Below are 15,030 nucleotides of genomic sequence, written 5' to 3' on the forward strand. Positions count from 1 at the left end.
CTAGCATAGGTTTACTAGCTATGCCCCCTTCTGCCTAGACTATAAGGTAGTTTTCACTGCCACCAGTCACTCCTGCCAGCTACCTTAAGGCTCTTCCAAGGGTACCTAATATACTGAGTGATATTACTATTAATATTAATAAAAATTGTAGTTTGACCAAGAGCAAGGCTGTTAGGAGTGGCCCACACAGTGTTACCAAATAAGTATGCAAGTACTCTCAAAACTTAAATATGTCTACTCAGATCAGCCACAATGAAAAGTTTAAATATATTTAATGATAAAAGAACAAGGCAATGCTACTAAATATATGTTCACAGTGACATCAGAGTTAAAAATCACAGGAAATATTTAAAATGACATTGCAGTACAGGTGCTCACACAAATAAAGAAAAACAAAATCTAAACTAAGCTTTGCTATATTTCTGAATGTATCTAAAATTGTACTATTCCCTAGAATCTTACTTCATTAGAGCAAGGCAGATGTGATGAATGGTACTTCTTGTTATTTTTGTCAGGTCCAAGACATAATACAGAATGCCCTGTGTCACTAAGAGACTTCTCAAAATAATATTTATTTATTATTTATTTATTTATTTCCAGTTTGATAACCGGGGAAGTCCACTGGGCCCGAAAGCCCGTTTTCAGTGGAGGCCCGGGGAGAAAAGCTCCAATGATAATACATTACACACAAAAACACAGCAGAACAGATCTAAACTAATACACACAAAAACACACTCTGTTCTAATAGCATAATACTTTAACAATTTCCAAACAAGAATGAGGTGCATTGGGCACTATGCATAAGAAAAAGATATATTAGTGCAACTGTGAATGTTAGTAAAGTAGGAAAGGAAAGGAAATTATAGATAGAGTTTGAATGCAAGAGCAGGGATGCATGGGAGAAACGAATAAGAAGCAAATAAATTAAAGGAGAGGTGTCAGAAGAGGATAGAAAAAGAACAGATAACTAATGTTCAAATTGTGGTTGAGTCCAGGAGACCACCTTGAGAAAAAAGTCAAAAGATTTAAGGTGAGAGTAAGCATAGCACTTGAAGGAAAATAAAGGGTTTAATATCTAAAATATTACTACTGGGATAGCTTGCAGAATGACATCATTTCTGGTCATCTGACTTCTAGTTTCCAGGCCAAAACCTCCATTGCTGACAGCTGGTAGCATTTAGCATCTACATGTAAAAATACTCATACAAGGGCTTTTGCTCAGATCTTTTGCAGATACTAGAAGTCCTAAAACAATTACATTCCTTCATGCTTCCAAAGTAGCAATTAGTTCACCCTAACGACGATACAGAAAGCTTCCTAGTGCAGACTTTGTGTCTCTAACTGCATTGAAACATCTTTATGGCACCGCCTGTAAAGTAATTTAATTTCAGATATTTTTCTAAAGTTTGCTGGATGTAGGTTAACCTCCTGTATTCCAGTTTCCACTGTTAAAATATATACATTTAAACAGTTACAATAATGCATGCACATTTCTGTTCTCTTCCAGTAGGGCACAGTGTTGATGCGTTTTAAACACAGCACTTATTAAATATCTTTTAACACAAACATCTGTACATAGCAGTTTGATATGCACGTGACATACAGTTCTAATATATTTGTAACACAAGCATCTTGTACAGATTAGTTTGATATTCACAAATGACATATTTACAAAATTTCAGCAAGCTGTGCTGGCAGTACCTCCTTTTGTCACAGTAACCACGGACATTGGTTAAATCTCCAAATTCAGAAAGGCATTGCCTTGTTGAGAATAACTTAACCCATCTCTTATTAACCCCTCAGAAGAAGGAAGCTGCATTCCCTGTTCAGTATCCTCCTTATAATTTACATATTAATTTTCCAGATGTGCCTTAGAGTTTAATAGTAGTTAAGTCAATAAATATTCTATTCTTTTTAACTGGGTTAGTTAAACCATTCATACTCCCAAGTTACAAAATACACTCTTCATCCCTTAATCAGGATGTCTTTGTAACTCTTCCCGAAATGCACATTAATACACTTGGTGCCTTTTAGCAGGCTTCTTAACAGAGTTAGCCATAACCAAGTTTGAACTTCCTAGGTGATTAACTAATCCTAGCCCCACTCCATCTAATATCCTCCAAACATAGTTCAAATATTTCCATGTGAAGTTGTTAAATCTCACCATTTATTCTCACTGATGGGTTCGGAGCTGATCCTCGGTTCTGACACGGCCTATAGCAAAGCTCAAGGTTTGCCAGTAGCTCAAGACCAAGCCCCTTATCCCATGATGCACTGCTGGAATTACCCCAGATCTAGTTTGCCACAGCACAGATCTCGGTGTTCCAGATAGCTCGGCCATTATTAATCGATAGATTAGGGCCCTGTGTTGGCTTCTGTTTTCTATAGTGTTGGGCCTAAGAGTTGGCCTTGTATTTAACCTTGGATGTACTTTGGTAGATAATGCTAAGTGTGTTGTTTAATTCTTTAAAATTGTTTAATCTGATATGGAAATATCTGATGAGAAAGAGAAGCCTTATCCAAAATCTGGCTTCAAGAAATGTCCGGATTGTGGACAAAAAATGTCTGTCACTGACTGGCATGCTCAATATGTTTATTGTCTTGGGGCTAAACACCTCCAAGACTCTTGCAGTATATGTCACTCTTTCTCCTCCAGGGTACTTTTGGAGAGGAGAAAATTAGTAGACAGGGGTTTACTTCAGCACCCTTACTCTGAAGTGCTGGGTGACCAGGATGGTGCTAGTAGATCCTCAAAATCTTCCAAATCCTCACTTGACTCGAAAGCATCCAAAAAGACTAAATAAATGGAGGGTGTAGGGTCATCAGTTCCACTGTCCTCTGAGCCAAGTGCCCCTTCTGTTCGGAGCCAGCTCACAGTTTTGGAGCCAGTCTTTGAGTTTCCCCTCATCTCCTCTGCTACAATCAGCACCTTCGGTGCACTCCTTAAAGTCTTCTGTCAGCCTCTCAGATATGGATATGGATCGGCTAGTGCAGAAGCTTCTACGGGCACCAGGCCTTTCTAAATTGTTGTTGGCTCCGACACCTACATCGGAGCCGAAGACCATTAACCTGGACTTGACTACTCCTCATCTGAGCCGTATTGGACTTTCGGAGCCAAAGGAGCCCTACCTGATAGTTGTTGAACCCGTGGAGCCGTCACTCTCCTGTCGAGTTAGGGGAGGATAGTCGTACCGATTTGTCTGTGCCGACTCTTCCTCTCGGGGCTTCGACTCGGATGAGCTCGGCTCCTACCTCAGGCTCGGAGCCCATGGCCTCGGTGCGGGAGGATCGGACGGTCCCTTTGGAGCCCTCTACCCCTTCTCGTCGGAGCCATGGTGCGTTCGATGCTATGAGGAGAGTCCTGTCTCCAAAGACATCATCAGCATCAGGTCTGGCTTCCTCCTCCCCTCAAGCGCCTGTGTCCGCTCCTGCTTCTACCGGTCCACCCAAGCGTAGAGACCCTGAGCCTCAAGAAGCCCCACAGGGCGCCCCCTGCTCTTCTGAGACCTCCCCAGATCCCACCACTGAGGAGGTACCCAGGAAGAGACTGTGCAAGAGGAGGTACTTGGACTTCCCACAGGAGTCTTTGACATCTGACACTGACTTGGATGAGTCAGAAGGGTCCCCTCAATCCCCCTCTGAGGATATCTCCTTTGCAGAGGTATTAGAGATCCTTAATCAGAGGGGCGGTTGGCAGTCCAAAAGCCCTACTGAAGACGAGTCAGTGCTCTTGAAGGCTTTTGGGTCTCAACCTTCCACTTCTTGGGTGTCTCCGCCTTACGAAGAGCTCATGGAGCTGATCTCCCATAAGGCATGGGAATCTCCGGAGGTCATGGAACCTGTCCCTCGGAAGCCAAATAAGTTAATCTCTGCCCCAGTGGACAAAGCCTTTTTGACTAACGGAGTGCCTGTTGATGCCATGGTGGTGGCTGCAGCCACCAAAAAGGAAATGTCTGAGACGTCCTCATCTATCCATCCTCCTAACAGAGATTCTAGGATCATGGATAGATATGGGAAGCGCATGTTTAGTTCAGCGACTTTCTCCCTTCGATAACTGAACTATTTAACCCATTTTACAAGACTACAAAGAGATCTCCTGAAAGAGCTAGGAGATACTCCCCAGGGTACAGTAACTGCAGGGGTTGCCGACAAAGTTAACACACAGCTCGCTATCCTAAACTCGATTGTGAACTCATCCCTGTGCCTCATATCTTATGCAGCTGATGGTTCAAGTAGAGCCGCTAGTTCAAACATTACTCTGCATAGACAAGCCTGGATGCGTCTCTGTTCCTTTGCGGAGCCGTTCAAGTCTTCCTTTATCAATACCCCATTTGATGGCTCATCCCTGTTTGGGCCCAAAGTGAATGAAACTCTAACCAGGTGTGAGCAGGAAGGCAAGACTCTATCTGCCGTTGGAGTCTGTTTTTCTACCCCTACTCGGCCCTATCCCAAGTGTCCTAAGGGCTGAAAAATGTGGTTCCGAAAAGCACAGGGAGCCTTTCAGGACACATGTGGAGAAACCCCCTCTAGAGGCAGAGTAGGGGGTTATAATGGAAGACACTGCTCGCGTGGCGGGGGGGGGGGTCCGTAACAGCAGGGTGACAGAAGCCATTTCTCTGGTCAACCTTACCAGTGTTCCTGAAAGGAGACCCAACTGTCTGGCTTTGGAGGCAGTCTGGGGTCACTTATCTTTGTACCCAGAAGCCTGGCTAAGCATAACGTCCGATACCTGTGTACAAAGCATCATTTCTAGAGAGTATTTCATACCATTCTCTTCCCCTCCCACTCCTGTAAACAGAATCCCAGATGTTCCACCCAGTCTCAGGGAACAAGCAAGCATAGAAGTCCACAGGTTGCTAGAAAAAGAGTCATCCAGCCAGTCCCAGCAGACCAAGTTGGATTCGGAACTTACTCAAGATTCTTTTTTGTTCCAAAGAAAACGGGACTGGAGACCTATCTTGGACCTCAGCAGACTCAACCAATTTGTAAAAAAAGAGAAGTTCCGAATGGTCACGCTTCAAGCCATTCTTCCCTTTCTAGGGAAGGGCGATTGGATGTGCTCCATCGATCTCAAGGACATGTACTACCACATAAAGATGGACAGACGCTCCAGAGATCACCTGCGTTTCCTGCTGGGAGCCAATCACTACCAGTTTCGATCCCTGCCCTTTGGTCTCACTACAGCCCCCAGAGTGTTCACCAAATGCATGGCAGTGGTCACGGCTCACCTGAGGCATCTAGGATTCCAGGTGTTTCCATATCTAGATGATTGTCTCCTCACAGCTACCACCAGGCATCAATTGATTCAGGCAAAACAATCTACTCTGACACTCTGACACCACTTGGGTATTACAGTCAACTTCGAAAAGTCTGCCTTGTCGCCATTGCAGCATACCGTCTTTATAGGAGCAGAGTTAGATACCTCAACAACCACTCTACGTCTTCCAATCGAAAGGGTCTCACTTCTTCACCAACACGTCAACTCATTAGTGTCAAAGAACAAAGCTACAGCCGCAGAGGTCTTGAAGGTACTAGGTTTGATGGCGGCAGCAATTCTAGCCATTCCACTCGCAAGGATGCATATGCGAATTCTTCGGTGGCTGCTATTCGTTCAGTGGTCTTACCAGAAGTTACCAATTAACCATATGATTCTCATCACAAATTCTTGCAAGAGAGACCTTCAGTGGTGGTTGACGTCTCTTCATGTCACAATAGGAAGACCCTTTGTGCCCCCCCCCCCCAGTAGTCACTGTGACCACGGGCACTTCCCTGATAGGGTGGGGGGGCATTTTCAGGGAATGACTGTCCAAGGCACATGGACGGATCAGGAATCACATCTTCATATCAATGTTCTGGAGTTGAGAGCAGTACTTCTGGCATTGCAGTACTTCCAGGGCTCTCTTCCTCTAGGGACCATTGCATTTCAGACAGACAATATGTCAGTGGTCTGATACTTGAACAAACAGGGAGGAACCAAGTCTTACCCCCTTTGTCGAGAAGCCCTCAGGTTATGGCAATGGGCTGTGTCATCCCAGCATTTTCTATTAGCAATGCACATCCCGGGGAAATCCAACATGATAGAGGACAAGCTGAGCAGGGCGATCCTGTTGCCTCACAAGTGGCCTCTCAACGAACACGTTGCGGACTTGATTTTCCACAAATGATGCCAGCCTTGCTGCGACCTCTTTGCCAATCACATCAATACCAAATGCAGAAGCTACTTTGCCCTAATACCACCTCCGGGACATCCCCCCGAGAGAAGCATTCGTACACGATTGGCCTCTGGGTCTCCTATATGCATTCCCACCTATTCCATTGATACCCAGGTTTTTACAGAAAGCAAAATCGCTGGGAAGGACTGTTATTCTCATAGCCCTCCATTTGCCTCGACAGATTTGGTTCCCTTTCCTTCACCATCATCTGCTGGAGGATCCATGGATCCTGGACCCATTTCCAGACCTCCTGACACACCCGTCAGGGGACCTCCATCCTTCATTGCAGTAAAGCTGACTGCTTGGCTGATCCACTTCCTCAAATAGCCAGGCTTAATTCACTCTCAGATGACACAAGACAAATTCTGTTGTCTTCTCATAAGCCATCCACCTGAAAACTATATCGCAGTAAGTGGAAAAGGTTCTCAGTTAGAGCCAGTATACAAAAAAATGACCCTTTCCGAGCTCCTCTGTCATCCATTTTAAACTTTTTGACAATGATTTTTAAGGAAGGAGCAGCAGCTGCCACAGTTTGGGTTCAGTTAGCCGCCATATCAAATTTCCACCTTGGATTCGTTAGGTTAAATGCTATGGCCCACAACTTATCTAAGGTTTTTCTTAAAGGTGTTTTTCACATGAGACCTCCTGTCAAAATCCCTCATTCTCCCTGGAATTTGAATTTTATGCTGTCTCACATAATTCTTCCCCCCTTTGAACCAGCATCATCTTGTGATCTCAAATTTTTGTCCTGAAAAACTATTTTTCTAGTGGCCATTGCTTCTGCCCGCAGAGAATCAGAACTTCAAGCATTATCTATCATACCTGCTTACATGATTTTCCATGCTGATAGAGTATCTCTCAGAACAAACCCCCTCCTTTTTGCCTAAAGTATGTTCCGAGTCCAATATCAATCAGGTCATTGAGTTGCCAGTCTTTTTTCCCAACCATTCCAACAAATTGGAATACATGCTGCACAAACTTGACGTACATAGGCAGCTCAGATTTTATCTTGATAGAACTAAGGATATTAGAAAATCAGATCAACTCTTCATATCCTTTTCGGAGGCCAGAAAAGGTAGACCAGTGGCTAAGACAACCCTTTCAAAATGATTATCGGATTGTATCTCATTTGTTCATGCAAATGCTAACATACCTTTGCCACACAAAGCACAGGCTCATTCAACCAGAGCAGTTTCTACGTCTTCTGCTTTTCAAGCTAAATTGCCCCTTGACAACATTTGTGCTGAAGCCACTTCGTCTAAGCCTCATACGTTTATCACTCATTACAGAGTAGATAAGGCTTCCAGGGACAGGTCTTCTTTTGGTTCCACGGTGCTGACAAAATGTACTCCCATGAGCCACCCAGGATTCCGGGTGCTAGGGACGCTACCCATCAGTGAGAATAAACGGCGAGATTTAACAACTTCAAATAAAGAAGTTATGTACTCACCATAACGTTCCATGTGAGTTGTTTATCTCGCCTTTATTCTCACTTCCCTCCCTCCAGCCCCCTCCTGGCTGACAGTTGACCTAGAGGCTAGTATCATCCTGGTTGTTCAGTACTTCTTCTTCCTTCTTGGGGAGTGCTCCCCTTACAGGGGTATACATACATGCAGCAAACAAGATCTGAGGTAATTCCAGCAGTGCATTATGGGATAAGGGGCTTGGTCTTGAGCTACTGGCAAACCTTGAGCTTTGCTGTAGGCCGTGTCGGAGCTGAGGATCGGCTCCGAACCCATCAGTGAGAATAAAGGCGAGATAAACAACTCACATGGAACGTTATGGTGAGTACATAACTTTTTTTTTTCTCATCATCATCATCAACTCCTTTTTTCCCATTTTCTACATGGGGTTGGGGTGTTGTGTTAACTGTCGTCATCTCTCTCAATTCAGTGCCACACTCCTGCCTTGTTTGAAACTCTTGCCTGACTGTCGCAGATTTTCTCTCACACAATCCATCTACCTCTTTGCTGGATGCCTTCGTATCCCCTTACCTTCTTCCTGTCTCCCAAATCTTCTTCACCAGATTATCTTCTGCTTTTCTGCACATTTGCCCGAACCACCCTAATCTGTTCTCTTTGATCTTTTCTGCAATTGGAGCTACTTTGGCTTCTGCACTTATGCCCTTATTTCTTTGTCTGACCCATAGTGTGCATCCTACCACCCCTCTCAGGCACTTCATTTCCATCACATCTAGCTTTCTCATTTGCTTTGCCTTTACTGCCCAGGTTTCTGTACCAAACAATAGTACTGGTCACACCACTGTTTTGTTGACCTTACTTTTCGACATATTTGTCATTCTTCTGTCATGTACTACACTTGAGATTCTATGTTACTTGGCTGTAGCCCCTCTGATTCTAGCTTTGACTTCTTCATTCAGACTACCTTCTCAACCACTCCTCCCAGATACTTGAAACTATTAACCTGTTCCACTGTCTTCCCTACTATCTTATTCTCAGTGTCTTATGATTTCCCCAATTTGCTGCCATTATCACTGTCTTATATGTAATCAGTTTCATCTCATGTGCCTTCAGTTGTGTGTTTCATTCTCCTGTCCTTTTCTGACGTTCTTGCCTAGAGTCTGCCTTTAATGCCACACCGTCTGCACACAGCAACTTTGTTGATTTGTCCCCCTCTGACCTGTTTGCTAATATAGTCCATCACCAGTATAAACAGTAGTGGGCTCAGAAATTAACCCTTTTGCACATCCTGTCCGACTGGGATCCCCAATGTGAGAGTGTACACTGTTTGTACTTGTCATTGGGTCCTTGTACATAGCCTGCACTAATTCTACCCATGTTTTTGGGACTTCGAACCACCTCAGTACTGCCCAAATCAGCTTTCTTGGAAATTTCATTTCTTCTAACTCCTTTAATTCAACAGATGTTATACAAATCATTGTTGCTGATTTACATTGTTATAGATAATTGGACCTAGAGAAATATCCTTCAACCATGTCCAGCAGTCAGTGAACATTATTTTAAATCTAGTGCATCTCATGAAAAGTGAGAGCTACCCCGTTCCTGTCTCCACAGTGAGATATACCAGACACATTGTCTAGTGTAAAAGTTAACCACAGGAAATAAATACATTTTGTATCACTGATGAATGAAATGTACTTATCAAGCCCTTTATTCCTCAGTCATGCAGGACTTTAGCTCGTATTCTTTGTTGATTTTTATTTTTGCAATGCTGAAGTATTTTCCCCTTCTCAGATTCTTCTACCTTCCCTGCTAAATTAGCTTTTCTGTTCACTTCCCCTCAGCCTTTTTGGTTTGTACTCTTGAATCTTTGATATGGATTCTTGTACATCAGGCAGTGTCCTAATACCATTTGGAAAGAAGACTTGAAACAGTAACTTTAAGCTTTCACATTCTACATTCCTTCATTGTAGCCAAGCACTCAGCTCTCCCTTTTTCTTTTTGTGAGTAATAATCTTTATCAATGTCCCTTGCTTCTAAAATGTGGTAGAATCTGGTCTTTAAGTTTAGAAGACCCAAATCTTACCAGCATATGCTGTAGGTACTTGTTTCTAGTGTTGCCTGGTATAAAACAGTCCAGAATCCAGATTAACTTTTATCTGTCTAGCATGTAAATTGGTCTAGTTTGCCAGCTTTTCTTGCACATAAGACAAGCCGGCCTGGCCTTCTTTTGCAGGAATAATAGTTTAATTTTTGTTTCTGAGGATCCTGTTAGTTTGGTACCTTTTTATTATTCTTTCCTGTTCACATTCATGGTTCTTTTTTAAGCCAGTATAGTTCTTTTAATAGTGTCAGAATTAATTGTGTGCAGCATATCTGCATTATGTTCAGGTTTAGTTTATTTGATCAGCCCAGAGTTTTTTTATATGGTTGCCTCATCTTGGTCATCTGTTGACTTCAGTTCACAGTTGTCTGTTGCACTTTAGTTTTTCACCATATTGAATTTTTACTGTACTTGACAAATGTCTTTTTAACCTGTTTTTCATTTTTCCTGCCAGATCAAGGTATAAAATGTTGTCCTCCTTCCAACGTCTCATCTAATCACACTGGCAAAACCCTTAACAGACTATGCTTTAATGTTGCACTTCCCAATATTATTTTCACGTGACTGGAGTGCATGTCTACGCACTGGACCACCATCACAAAAAGTATAGCTTTGACGGTATTACAACTTGTCTGCACTGAGTTGCAGACAGAAGAAAAGGATGAGGAAAACAGTAAAGGTCTACACATCCCTTGGGGAGAAACAGAAGGAAGGCAAGGGTGTGAAATTAAATGGTAGAGTGGAATTCAGGAAGAATCTGTGATCTCAGATCCTAGTTTGACCTACTTTACAGATTCCTGGCCCTCACCAAAATCAAGCCAAAACCCATGTTTTATCAACCTTTGATCCTTTAAGACTTTAAATAATCAGCTCCATGGTCACACTAACAGCAGCTAAAGGAAATTCCCTCCCTCGTCAGTGCATACCTGAGCATCCTTCCCAACATTGAGCCCAGGAGACGAAAATCTGTGGGTATTTCTATTTTGCATATACTTTGCTTTCACTTTACAATCTGTCAGCAACACGGTTGTACTTCAGTCACTACTTTTGCAGGGAGATGGACAACAAGATTGGGATTTATATTGCCTTCTCAGTTACACTTTAGAAGAAGCTATAGAAGTTGCTGTGCCTGATGATTTAGTTTTTTTTTTCTGAGATGTGGGGAAGTAATGCTTTGCAGGTTGTCCTTAGGATTCTTGTTAGTTTACCAGTAGATGACCCATGACTAAGGCATGGAAAGTAGTGGAGTTGCCATACCTAGGGGTTTTGTGGTTGTTTGGCATAGTGTTCCAGTACTGTGGAAGACCTGGTCATTCTTATCTGGGTAACTGTTGAAATGTCATAGAAGCACTTTACTCATCTTTCAAACGTACTTGGCAAATACTGCAGTGAGTATCTTTTGCATTTCTCATCTACTTATTGCAGTGTACTATTAGATGACAGCTAAACAATGCTTAATGTTTTGTAACATGTTTAATCAGTGCAGTATCTATGACTTTTACTTTGGTTTAGAAAAACTAAAATACCTTCTCTTGTATACCCTTCCCTAGTCCATTTTGTTTTCATATTTTTTTTTTCTAAACTAGTTAGTAATGGTATTGTTGGTGTCTACTTGTCTGCTGGTCTCAAGGTGATGCATTGATCTACTACTGTATTCAGTGACCTAGTTTCAAGGCTGAGCCAGGACTGCTGGAGGGATTGATCAGTGCGGATAATATGAAAGGGTATAAGAACTGGCATTGCTAACGTGACTCTTGGCATAGATCAAGTGCCTTGCTACAGATTAGAAGGTAGTATTTCAGTTACTTGGCCGTCAGTTGGCACTAAATATGCCTAATATCATAGCACCATTTTAAGCTAAGGAGCTTCACTGGTTACCTACAAAGGTTATGGTCTCCAATATGCCCAGCCTGCTTATTATGAGCTTTGCCTTCCACCCAGCCTGCTTATTATGAGCTTTGCCTTCCACCCATACAGGTAGGTGGCCTTATAAGCCTTTCTCCCTATAAAAAAAAAATGGTTGAGGAAAGAGCAGCCAGCAAAGTTCTGGCCATGACTGGTTGTTTAGAAGTAGTGAGAATCCACGTGTTGTAGTAAAGATGAGTCTCTGTAAAACATGAGGGTCCTTGGGTGTTAGGAGAAATATTTAAACAAAATGATTTGCTGCAGGAACAGCATGGCAGATCAAGCAAAAAGGCATCCTTAAGCTTATTTAATTTCTTAAAAGTTTATTCACCACCTCTCAGTTGTAAGTACATAAATAAAGCCGTATCCAAGTGATATGAAATATTACTTATCAAGTATGCTAATAATTCCATCAAAATAGTATTATTTTATATTTCTTCTAATTTCATAATAATACACCATTTCAGGTACTGGTAAGTAATTTTCAGTTTATTTTTTTATATTAGTCACGGTAAATAAACATTTTTCTCTTAAAGGCTTTCATTTGTCATTCTTGTAGTTTTTAAAACAAGTCCTCATGAAAATATGTGATTGCTGTTGTACCTTCACATAATTTACTTTGGATCAGGAGGCAGCATGCACTTTTGGTTAGAGACTTTCTCATGATCATGTAGCAGTAGTTGCTTAAGCTCTTGTTTACTGTGGACTTGAATTCAAGTGCTATATTTTGTCTTTTTTTATTATTTTAGTGAGTGATGATCAGTCCCCTGTCAAGGGAAAAGCCCATAAGAGAGCCTTCAGTGACGATGCAGGCAGTGCTGGTAAACTCGCTGAGCTAAATGAAAGTCAGAACTTACGGTCAAAGAACAGCCCAATATCTAAATCCTCGCTCTGTGTCAATGGAAGTCATGTTTACAGTGAGGATAAGAAAAAGACACCTTCAGGTATGTTACAGAAATCCTCTCCTCAGTCATCCTTGCAGAACCTAAACAAAAAATTAGAAGTGCCTTCCTTGATTATTGCTAGTTCTGAAGATACTGGGATACAAACGATGGCATCTAGTAGTTCAGGAGAGCAAAGTCAAAAAGGTCTTAAAATTGTTACTCCCACTATTACTGTGGAAGATGACATAATTTCACCCAAACCGGTTATGAACCAAGAAAGTACTGCTCTTAAGAAAGCAGAGCACTTTATAGAAATCAAGCCTGTGCAATTGGCTGCTTCAGTTTTATCCAGTGAAACAAGAGAAGCATATCACGAAGAACACAAAAAAGAAGAAAAGCCAAAACTGAATCTATTTCACCTTGGCAGTGGAAAGAATGAGTTGCTGACGAAAAACACAAGCAACAGCTCTGACAAGCATCATGTACGGAGTGTTGGCTCATCTTCAGAAATTGAGGAAAAGAACAAGGTCAGCCACTGGTTTAGTTCAAAAGACACAAAGGACAAATCAGTCCAGAAACCAAGGTTAGTGGTGCAAACATTGGCAATAAACAGTTGCAGTTAATAGGTATTATACTAATCAAAGATGCATCATTTCCTTTTAAGCATGATATACAAGCTCCACTGAATTAACCTAAGTTTAATAATTTGAGTTGACCAGCAACTTCTGCAAAGAAGCTGTAACATAAAGTTTCAGGGTCTAACAGTTTTCCTTTTTTGGTCTAAATTTTTGGATGAAAATTTTTTTTTTGCACAAGATATTTCACGTGTCTGTAAAAGATATTAAACTATCAACAGACTTTTTCTTTTGTGATTTGTACGTTAAACTTGTTCAGTACTACTGAAATCTTATTTTGAGATATGGGTTATATTACCAAGGCTAAAGAGGTGTCAGGTTCACTAACTGCCATGCATTTTCATTGATCAGCTTTACACATCAGGCAGTAATGATTGCAGTAGTGCACATTTTCTGGAACATCATTGAAGAGATAGACTGTGCGAAGGGGTACAGCAGCAACTTTGCTTTATTCTTTCTAGAGTGTTAGATAATTTCACTTAGTTAAAAATCAGTGTGTAGGAAAGATATTTTTTGCAGCCTTTTAAAAGTGTATTAATCCCTTGTCGTACACAGAACATACATTTATCAATAAGGACTTAAAACTTAACTTTTTTAACTTGGTAATTTACATTGTTTCTTTCTAACTGCCAGACCAGATGTATAATATTTGTAAGAATCGGGGAAAATATTTCAAGACTTGACTAAAACTTGGAAGTATTTAAGATATACCCATACTATTTTGGAGGGATGCATTCTTGATCCCTAGTAGCACCGTCTAGTATTCTGAATAACAGGCTTATTAACATTTACTTCTGATGGCAGAGACAGAGCTGTGCCCTTAACAGCCCTAGTGGGGCAGTAGTTAAAGCACATGAAATGCTTATGTGTAGGAACATACTGTGGTTGTTTGAAGGAAGAGATGAAAGTAGAGTAATTTGTCATAAAAATGTACATTTCTTTCTGTAGCTTTCTTGGGTTTTGCGGTTAGCTACTTTTTAGACTTACCTGCAGTGATAACAAAGCTAGAGGGAATAATTGTAAGACTGAGTGGTATGTGCATATTTCTGTATGACAACCAACTGTGAGAGAGTGGAACTGCATTTCAACCAGGAGCAGCACTGCACCATGAAAAAAACTTAACACAGTATTCACATGATTTGCATGAAGTCCTTTACATGGGATGGCAATGAATGCAGTGGCGTTAGCCAAAGATATATGATTATGTACGTGTGCACATACTTTCATCAGTGTGTGCTATAGTTTGTGTACATTGATTCATTGACCATCTAGATGTGGATGTATTCACTGGCCATTTAATCAGGCTGATTGCACCTCATTTGCATATTTTAGTAATGGGTCATTTTATTTCAAGGACATTGCCGTCTCAAAAGCTGATCATCTAGGTTGAAGATCTGTATTCTAAAAAAGTGCTGCAGTGTGTTTGCTCTAAGTGCTGCAGTGTGTTTGCTCTAAGGAGGTGACTAACAGGCAGAGGGCCCAGAAAATGTATAGAGACTGTACAAATCTTGAGTTTATCTAATTAAACTAACTTTAACAATAAGGAAATCTGTGAGACGAGCCTAAACTGCTCAGGGTTGTTTAATTTGAAGTGTACTGGTCTTATGGTACGGAATACTTATGTGATGGTGATAATGTGTCAAGCCATAAAATGAAGAGGGCTAACTAAATGACCTGTCTCGTATTAATAGTGCAAGGACGTTTGTGTTCAAAAACGCAACTTGTATCTGTAGAGAGGCAGCTTGTGGGTTATGAACTGTAAACATGGCATGAAAGTGATTAAGATCTTGATGCATGTTTTAGGCTAGAATCATTTGATCTTCTGAAAGGGCTGCCTGAGCCAGCAGGCCACAGAAATGGCAATACAAT

The 15,030-nt window shown here is 41.5% G+C and overlaps 1 protein-coding gene across 1 annotated transcript in view; it reads left to right on the forward strand.

Annotated features, from left to right (window-relative positions):
* Positions 1-15,030, forward strand: part of RAB11FIP5 (RAB11 family interacting protein 5) — a 2,272,349-nt gene that overhangs the window by 986,193 nt on the left and 1,271,126 nt on the right. The window contains exon 3 of the mRNA XM_044064038.1: positions 12,392-13,109. Within this exon, the coding sequence (XP_043919973.1) occupies positions 12,392-13,109 (718 nt within the window). The remainder of the gene's footprint in view (positions 1-12,391; positions 13,110-15,030) is intronic.

Source organism: Protopterus annectens, chromosome 2.part2 (genome assembly GCF_019279795.1).
Source record: "Protopterus annectens isolate FY-2018-M chromosome 2.part2, PAN1.0, whole genome shotgun sequence".
NCBI lineage: Eukaryota > Metazoa > Chordata > Ceratodontiformes > Protopteridae > Protopterus > Protopterus annectens.